Genomic DNA, 10,574 nt, shown 5'->3' with positions numbered 1-10,574 from the left:
GAAGACTCCTCCCCATCAACCCGCGCAGCCCTCACAGCTACGGCTAAGGACACGCCCCTCGCCTCAGAGAGAAAACTTTGATCGACAGCCGTCAGAAAATGTAATCAACAGGTCCAATGTTGCAGCAGTGCCATGCTGTATTAAGGTCATTGTAGGTTACTTGTTTTTTGTTTTGTTTTTATGCTGCTGGGGGGGGGGGGGGGGGGGGGGGGGGTATTATTGCAAGAAAATAATAATCTGAGGTTCGTTTTTTCTCGCACATTTCTGAGTTTCATCCAAGGGCAACCTCCGCGGCTGAAAAATGAAGCCAATGCAGAAGTGCCTTAAACCATATTCTTTCTAATGGCCTGCAGGGTCGACTCCACTCGCTGCAAAAAGAAGAAGGTTGTATGGAAGTCTATGAGAAAATGAGCCTACTTCTCACTTGATTTATGACCTCAGTAAACACGTTCCTAATGAGTTTATGGCCTCAATCGTTACTTTCAGTTATAGTCTTCTTCAATACAGCATCATGCTCATTAGTAAATGGTCCAATCTAGAGTCAAATAAAGCAGAGTATGCTTTGGGTCGTGATTGACAGGTCGTCTGTCCAGTGATCGCGCAGCTCGCTGAACGCAGACCAACAGCAGATGGCACTGTGGCTCTGTGGGAAAGCCCTGGTCTCCCGCTAGCTGCTTCCGGCGCCTAAATACAAGATGGCGACGGTAAAAATGCCAGACTCGAGGCTTCAAAAGGGGAGTCCATTATACAGTCTCAGAAGATTACCCTCTCGCCCCCTGCTGGAGTAAAAACCAAATCACCTAAATGGCCCTACTACACTACACTACACTGTCAGAAACCAGTGATACAATTCGGGCAATACATCTAGATGTCTGTCTTTGATGTCGATCTTTGATGTGTCTTCTGGTCACACCTGCTTAACAATGAACATAATACCTGTGTGGTGGCATTTATCCTGCGTGTCGGTACGATATCAACCACTTAGCGATAGCCTATAGGAGGACAGACAGTGAAACAGTCTGTGTTAAAACAGGCCTGCTGTACCTGGCCCTGCCTCCGCCTCAGCAGAGCGGGCGCCTGGCTGTCGCAGAAGGTCGTCGTCGGCGACCCCCCGCTGTGCTGAACTTAACCTAGCTCAGTTCTAATCTGTCCCACTGTGCCTCAGAAACAACCAGAAACAACCCCCCTCCAAACAAGTAGCTTTACGTCAGTCCAGACCGAAACTAAGAATAACCTCCAGCCAAACCCCTTAACCCCAAACCCTAACAATCAGCTAAAATAACCACTAACCCTAATTCATGATCCACCCAAACGCTTCTTAACACACTTCCGTGTCTTTACGCTCTCAATAGGCGAACCAGACAGCGTGCGGACACCCACATCCTTTATCAGTATACAGTCAATCTCCACTGCCTCGCTTCAATTCTTGCTCTTATCAAGTGTTTTTTTGTGCATCATTATGTTTTATGCATCTCTAAGGCCTCGTAGCCTACGTTTCAGAGTTTCACTTCCAAATGGAGCCTCACCGTGAGTGACTGTCAACGTCTTGTGTGTCTTGAAGCTTTGTAGTCATATATGCCATTCTCTGAGTTAGCTTTAACTCACATTTCCATAGCTGTTCTTAAAGGTCAAGTGTTATTAGGAACACATGAAAGCACTTTATTGTTCACTGCATTCACATTCAGTATGACTTGAATTGTAAAGACGCATTATTTAACGTTAAATTAAGGAGACCGGTTTGCTGTAAATATTCAATTTGACTAAAAATCTTTGTGTCAATGTGAGGAGCCCTTCAAAGTAAAAGCATCATTTTATAAACTATCTCTGTTGCTTTCTTTCACATAATCCTTTGTTTTTACACTAGCGGCCTTGTGTAATAAAACTTGAATAAACCTTTCAAGGTGTTGTATCTGTCTAACAGTATTCTGGGGTGAGAAAATGACCATTTTATTACATAGCTTATAGCTATGTAGTTTATGAGCCAAAGATTTTGGCTCATAATTAGTCAGTGGTACTGATTGCTAATCTTTGCTACTATTATCTTTGCTACTTTGTTACTACTACCCCCCCCCCCCCCCCCCCCCCCCCCCACACACACACACACACACACACACACACACACACAAACATTGGTTGGAGATAAGAGAGACCAAGAGTCCACACACACCAAGTTCATTATGTCAGATATCTGTGTTACACTTTGATCACATAATTCTTCGTAACATAGACAAAAACATAGGCCTACTGAGTATTTGGGGGTTTATGCTGGTGTGTGTGTGTGTGTGTGTGTGTGTGTGTTGACTTGGACTGTATCCATTCTCTTGTTAATTCATACAGAAAGCGCACACTGTACTTTGAACAACTGCACTCTCATTTTAGTGTAGATTGGATTCAGATTGGATTTATGAATGCGCCCTGGTCCAGTGATCCAGTGTCACCTGAGGTTATGATGTCATGAGACGTTCAAACTCAGGCTGACTGGGGCCCATATGCGTTTAGTTAGTTTTTTTTACGAGCCAACAGCAAGGACACGGTACGTCAAAGCAATGCAAGATCATCACACAGATTTTCAAGTGCAGACTTCAGGCCTCGTGCTCAACACGTCTTCACCATGGATCGATGCTTCACCAGATGGAATTGTTATTTGTGCTTGTTGCCACGGCAGAGGTGTGCTAGAGATAAAATGCCCCATTACACTTAAAGAAGATAGCTTGTCAACAGCTGCAACACTGACACAAACTTCTGTCTAGTGATGGAGGACAACGGGATAGTGCTAAAGCTAAATCACAGATACATGATGTCACAAGTGCAGGCACAAATGTACATTGCGTGTGTGGAGTCCCACAGAAGTGTTTATGCAGCGTATTGGGTTTGATGAAGTGTTCTTCAATTAGGCATACACCTAGGAATAAAAATCTCACGACCCCGACGTGACGTCAGCTGCAAGGCATCTAGCTATAGGCTAGGACCCTGTGGGGGATTCTTCAGGAGTCAAGACCATTGAGATATAAATAATAATATATAAACTATGACTGATGACAGTGACATTCAACATAAATATCAATCAACATTACAATGGGAGTGCATTTACTTTATATTACCAAACTAAAAACAAAGGAAAGCCTATATCTAACATACTCCCATCAAGAATGTAATGAATCATCATTTACCATCAGCATTACAACTGTATTGATAACAAAATAAACAAACGAAAATGACAATAAAAAGGTATTATCTCCAGGCAGTCTCAGGCTGTAATACCTAGCTGAACCGCACTACTCTCTAAACCCCCCATCTGCACCATCTACAGGCCAAACTGTGTAACTGCGTGTAAACTGTGATTTCAGTAGAAATAGGAATAGTTAAGTCTCAGAGAACTGTGTAATTAAATTAAATGAAATAAAATAAAATAAAATAAAATAAATGGTAGGGTGTCTGTTTTATGGTGTCTGTCTGTTTTAAACTTTTGCATTTGTATGCCTCTGTCACACATATTTTACAGCCCGGTACACTATCATCTTACATAATTATAAATCAGTTCCATAAAGCATAATAGAAACGAAGTGGGAAAATAAAGGCAAAATGGACGCCAGCTGGTGTCTGTAACAGTAACACCTACCTATCTCAAGCAAGTTTCAAGTCTCTGCAAGTTGATTATTGTAATGCACTGAAATTACCAGGAACAAATGGTTGCCTGGAAGGCAGGAAAAACACATTCAAACAAGTATGTATGCTTTGGAAAATGGTCTGTATAGTGTATGTGAATTATAGTAATTTGGCTAAAAAATACAAAAACAGCGGTATGGTCCTTTAACGTTGTTCCACTAACACAAGAAGATCTATTGCAGACAAGTGCTGTACTGTACAGTACTTCTCCTCTATTCCCACAAATGGGCAAAAACAAACAAGAGTATCTGATCATTTATGTTTGTTTTTTATGTGTCTTTACTTCTGGCACACGAAAGGGAGCAAATCCTTCATAACCAACCAACCAACCAACCAACCAACCAACCAACCACCCCCTATCACAACCAATCCCAAGCATGACAGAGGTAGGTAGGTGGTCCATTTGACTTGAATGTAGGGCAACTAGCCAGGATTATGAGAAATCACTTGACAGACTCTGGCGGTCAAGCAGATAGAGGATTACAACATGTTCTATGTGATGAAGATACTCATAATGCTAAATAACATTTTCACCTATAAAACCAGTGCCCCTTTTTTTATGTTGCTTTGTTTATATGCATGTGATTATTTTATATAGCCTACAGTATATTATAGCCAGGGTATATGTATAGGATTGACAAGTAGTGTTTGAAAGTGCTGCCTTTGCCATGAATAAAAATACATGGTAAAATTGTTACATGTTTAAGTGAAAATAAATAACTAAATAACTAAATAACTAAATAAATAATGCTCTATGGTGGGAAAACAATAGATTATTCTATCTTTTTAGGTGTAGGCCTAATGACATTGTTTATTCATTCAATGTCATTCTCCACCAGCTCAAACCAGAAACCTGCTGATCCTTTATAAACTTTCTCTTCTCTTCCCAGGAAGAAAACGCCCACTTGCACATGTACACGCACACACACACACACACACACACACACACACACACACACACACACACACACACACACAGACGCACACACACACACACACACACAGACGCGCGCGCACACACACACACACACACACACACACACACACACACACACACACACACACACACACACACACACACACACACACACACACACACACACACACACACACACACACACACACACACACACAGACACCAATAACACAGTCAGGTTTAACACGGAGAAGCACCCCATTAGTCAAGGCTTGGTTAAAGAGTGACTATCTGTGGACGTGACCTGATGTACACTACAGGACTGAAACACAAGCTTTAAACCAGCAGGATATAACCAGGCAGAAAGAGAAGAGATCTGCTACAGAGGATCTGCACATCACCAAGACTTCATCCAAAATGAAAATCATCAACATTGTATGTATAGCTGGAATACAGAGGCAAAAAAAGAAAAAAAAGTAATATATATATATATATATATATTTATTTATTTATCATTTTAACTGGAGCAGCACATAATAGATTAAAATCTCAAGTTGTACATGACCAATCACTCATAATGTATGCTTGGTCATGTACAACTTGAGTATTTTTTATCTATTATGTTTTATGTATGATATATGATATGATATGAGATATTTTTTATCCGTTAACCTCAGGGTCCAGACCCATCTCTGGCATATCGGCCAAACTTGGAGCAGAAGGAAAGCAAAGATAAGGCAGACTATAGAAACTTTGAGGTTAGCACTCCACTCTTACTCCCCTGTCCCTGTTCACTGCTAAAATATGCAGCGTCTTGATTTGATGACCCTGTGATGCTCTCTGTAATGTGTGTAACAGTGTGTTGCATGTGTGTGTGTGTGTGTGTGTGTGTGTGTGTGTTTCAGAGTGGCAGTCTAATTGATCGTGTGTTCAACACATACAAGCTGATGCACACCAACCAGACGCTGGACTTTGTCAAGCAAAAGGTGAGTGTTTCAGGAGAGCAACAGCAATCACAGCAAACACACACGCACAAATTCAAGAACCTCTGACCACAAACTCACAGTCTCACAGAGCTACTGGAACTCTTCACTTTCCAATATTCTATCAAATAGGATGTGTGATTTCCCCTTCATATTTTCTGAACTTGTAAACGTGTTTGTTTTGTCCCCTTCAGACTGAACAAACATTCCCAAAGGGTCATCCAATCCGCTTGAACGAAAGCCAAAGAGCCAATGAATGATCATTCTGGACTAAGCATTGATCGTATACCTACTGTACAGTACCCGGTCTTTCAATGTCCCAAAGGTTACTGAGGGACACTTTGTTTTTAGTTTAGTTTTTCCTGATTTGTCTCCCATTTTCTCCCCAATTGTACTTGGCTTTTTAAACGTCTTTATTTTGAAAACATCAGAGTGTTTTTACAAAAATTACATAAAACACAATAACTCGCAATACAAAAGCACAAAATGATTACATGATCAAGGGTCGAGACTCACAATTCATCATTGTACTTGGCCAATACCCGCTGCTGTCCCAGTCGCTGCTTCACCTTCTGCCGATCTGGGGAGAGCAGTGGACTAGCACCATGCTTCCTCCGACACATGTGCTGTCGCCCGCCGCTTCTTTTCATCTGACGGCGAGGAGTTTCACCGGCAGGACGTAGCACGTGGGAGGATCACGCTATTCCCGCCAGTTCCCTTCTGCCCAGAACAGGCGCCCCGACCGACCAGAGGAGGCGCTAGTGCAGCGACCAGGACACATACCCCTAATCCGGCTTCCCACCCGCAGACACAGCCAATTGTGCCTGTACGGACGCCCGACCAAGCCGGAGGTAACACGGGGGCGCGAACCTGTGACCCTCGTGTTGGTAGGCAGGGAAGGCCAAAGTATAGTTAATATTGAAAGAGGCCCTTTTAGTATAATGAAACGTCAAGTTCAAGTTCAAGTTCAAGTTTATTCGTATGACCCAGCAAGACATAAAACATAGAAAACAGGCATAACATCACGCAACATCCCGGATAAAAACATAAAAGGATAAAAACATAAACATAAAGTGCAGACAAAGTTAAACACAATATAAGTACAAAGTAACATTTTAAAGTGCCAGTGATCAGTGCAAAGTGCAAGGCTATAGGCCAAAGTGCCAAAGTGGTCGTTTTGTCACTCAGCAATACACAATTACAAGAAATAAAATAAAAAGATACAACAGTACATACAACATAAAGTGGTAAATAGTGTCATTTAAGATAGATAAGATCTACTTTTATTGGTCCTGGTGGGGAAATATGTCTTGGACTTTGTGTTGTTGTGTTCCTTAAAAACAGTTCCATACATGCAATCACGCATACAAACAATTTGACGTACATATTCCTCAACTATTGCACTGAACACAACTACAGCCCATTACTGAGAAATTATTGCACAACCTCTTTGGCCACTTTTAATGTAATGTTCCTCTGATTGGCAGAAAATAAATCAGTATTTAAAAGCGGTTCCTCTGATTGGCAGAAAATAAATCAGTATTTAAAAGCGGTTCCTCTGATTGGCAGAAAATAAATCAGTATTTAAAAGCGGTTCCTCTGATTGGCAGAAAATAAATCAGTATTTAAAAGCGGTTCCTCTGATTGGCAGAAAATAAATCAGTATTTAAAAGCGGTTCCTCTGATTGGCAGAAAATAAATCAGTATTTAAAAGCGGTTCCTCTGATTGGCAGAAAATAAATCAGTATTTAAAAGCGGTTCCTCTGATTGGCAGAAAATAAATCAGTATTTAAAAGCGGTTCCTCTGATTGGCAGAAAATAAATCAGTATTTAAAAGCGGTTCCTCTGATTGGCAGAAAATAAATCAGTATTTAAAAGCGGTTCCTCTGATTGGCAGAAAATAAATCAGTATTTAAAAGCGGTTCCTCTGATTGGCAGAAAATAAATCAGTATTTAAAAGTGGTTCCTCTGGGATTGCCCAGGGGCACTGTCCCCAGGGAAGGGATTTTGCTTGCTCAGGTTTTCCCTCCTTGCCCCCGCTCACTCACAGTTCACATGGTAATCATGCGGTGTTGTGTCTCCCCCTCCCGCAGCACACTGAATGGTCCGGCTGCAGCCACAGCCAGATGGGGGTGATGGAGGCCATCATGTCTCTGGACCAGCTGGTGGATGAGTCAGATCCCGATGTCGACTTCCCCAACTCGTTCCACGCATTCCAGACTGCCGAGGGCATCCGCAAAGCACACCCAGACAAAGGTACCACACACAAACACACACACAGGTACACATATACTGACCCAGATCTCTCTCTCACACACACACACACACACACACACACACACACACACACACACACACACACACACACACACACACACACGTCGAATAAATATTCTGTGCATACTGTTCTTCTCCAGAGTGGTTCCACTTGGTGGGTCTGATCCATGATATTGGGAAAATGATGGCTCTTTGGGGAGAACCCCAGGTGAGAGATGGATAGACGCAGAGACACTTGGAAAATGCTACTTGCTATATTTATGACATGATATATTTAATGCTACTAATAGGCTATGATATTTATGATATGATATATTTAGGCTATGATATTTATGATGATATATTTAGGCTATGATCTTTTATGATATGATATATTTAGGGGTGGATTATGATAAGCGAGTTTCTTCCTTTAAATCTCTTTTAAAATACACTTTTTTGAGGCTTGCCACTGGCCACGTGAGACTAATGGAATGGCACCTTTACTTCCTTGATTTGATGTATTTCCTGTTGAAACAGGATGTTAGGGCGGGACATAATGCAGTGAGGGATCATTCAAAAGTCTATTCCAATGGAATATAAGTCAGGGAAAGAAATCCAGTGTGTGTGTGTGTGCGTGTGTGTGTGTGTGTGTGTGTGTGTGTGTGTTTATGCTGCAGTGGGCGGTGGTGGGCGACACATTCCCTGTGGGCTGCAAGTTTCAGAACTCCATTGTGTTCAGAGACAGCACCTTCCTGGAAAACCCAGATGACAAAAAGCCCGTGTACAGGTAGACTCACTGACATCCACATGTTACAATAGCCTTGATTTGAAGCATTGGACTTGTATGTTTCTGGTTTGTGTAGGTCAGCTACTAGATTAGTTGACCCATTCAATTTGTAATCAGAAACATAAATCCAAGGGATTGCCCAAGACTTTGCCATATTTGAAGTAGGCTACAAAGGTACAGATAAAAAATCGTGAAAAAATTCTGTATACAAACTCTGCCTTCACTTAAAAAGTATTCCCATAAGTAATTCCCTAATTTTAAGAATCTGTAGTCAGATTTCATCCGTTTTTATTATCCGAATAGTTGCACACCACCATTTAGAATAATATCATTACAAGCATTGCGATACTAGTCAACTTTGTATGTTTCTCTCTCTCTCACTCTAATGAATCGTCCTCTCCTTAGCACTGAATATGGGATCTATGAAGCCAACTGTGGACTGGACAGAGTCCTCATGTCCTGGGGCCATGATGGTAAGAAGAGTCTCATCACATTTAAGCCACATACAACCACGGCTATAACACATTCATTTATTTACCTGGACATCCGGGTAGTGCAGCGGGAGATTTCCCAGCCTACCAACACAAGAGTCGCAGGTTCGAGCCCCCGTGTTACCTCCAGCTTGGTCGGGTGTCTGTCCATACAAGCACAATTGACCATTTTAATAGTTCTTCTCATGGTAGGCTATTTCTGTGCCCCAGGACAGTTCAGTCAATACTTGAGATACATGCATTAGATTTCATATAGCTAGAGAATGAAGAACTAACCCTTGAATTGTGATATCACTGGGATAGACAATGACATCTTTGTTGAAACATATTTTTTTGTGAGTTCTTGGTTTAACTTCTGGTATACCTGTTAGCAATGCTAGAATATATTGTTAATGTTATTGTTATATTGTATAAATATTGTTTTTCTGTAATAACTCAACTTAGCATCTGGGTCCACACTATCCCATTGTTTGTCGATGGAGCAGCCCCTGATTTGACATCCCAGTGACATCACAAATGTTGGATGAACCGTCCCGGGGAACATATGAATCCTTAAAAGGGGTGTCATTCCCCTTTAAGTCATACTGTACATTAGGAAGTCAAATCACACAATGCAAACAGCCAGATTTAGATTCAACCACAGTAACTTAAGACCACATGTACCCTCACTGACATCATGTCTGTTAATCTACATGCCCGTCACCTCCTGTATTATTCCCAACAGAGTATCTCTACAGAGTTATGAAGTTCAACAACTGCTCTATACCAGACGAGGTGAGTGAATTCATGTCCGAGTGGTGAAATTAAATCTTTGTAAAGTAGAAAAATCTTGGCATGTAAGCTGTAAAGTATTTCTACGTCTCTGACTGATCATGGACTAAGTGCTAGGAGGTAAACAATTTTTTTTTTTCCCTTTGCGTATCCGATTAATTTTTTTCTGGTACCATTTTCATGTCTCTCCTAGGGGTTGTACATGATCCGATTCCATTCCTTCTACCCCTGGCACTCCCATGGAGACTACATGCATCTGTGCAATGACAAGGACCTCCGCATGCTGCCGTGGGTTCGAGAGTTCAAGTATGTTATCTTCCTCTCTCTCTGTCTCACCATCCTATTCGCTGCTTTGACCTGACCCCATATCTCTGTCCTGTCCACAGTAAATTTGACCTGTACACCAAGACCACCGACATGCCTGATGTTGAAACGCTGAAGCCTTACTACCAGTCTCTCATCGACAAGTACTGTCCTGGAACACTGAAGTGGTGACGCACGCAGGGCACTGCAGCAAAACTAAACTGTGACAAATCACACCTGATAAGAGAAAATTATCACATATTCGTATGCGTTGTATACTTTTTAACTGAATATTCTCTTCATCTGAGTATTAAGCTAAGTGTTACAGAACGTTGGGGGATTCCTCACTTCAAATCAGTGACCGAAATTATTCATAACAAGAGACTTATTTTTTAACTAAT

The 10,574-nt window shown here is 41.6% G+C and overlaps 1 protein-coding gene across 1 annotated transcript; it reads left to right on the top strand.

The window, feature by feature from the left end:
• Positions 1-4,999: 4,999 nt before the first annotated feature.
• Positions 5,000-10,365, top strand: miox (myo-inositol oxygenase; the record flags this gene model as incomplete). Its single annotated transcript, XM_083654956.1, has 10 exons — positions 5,000-5,017; positions 5,260-5,340; positions 5,488-5,568; positions 7,659-7,821; positions 7,983-8,050; positions 8,499-8,608; positions 9,014-9,081; positions 9,824-9,873; positions 10,064-10,176; positions 10,257-10,365. The coding sequence occupies 10 exons, from the start codon at positions 5,000-5,002 to the stop codon at positions 10,363-10,365; spliced, it is 861 nt and encodes a 286-aa protein (XP_083511082.1).
• Positions 10,366-10,574: the final 209 nt, after the last annotated feature.

Source organism: Poromitra crassiceps, assembly GCF_964638095.1.
Source record: "Poromitra crassiceps genome assembly, chromosome: 18".
Lineage (NCBI taxonomy): Eukaryota > Metazoa > Chordata > Actinopteri > Beryciformes > Melamphaidae > Poromitra > Poromitra crassiceps.
Note: the sequence above shows the minus strand (reverse complement) of the source record. Positions and strands in the feature narration are given on the sequence as shown.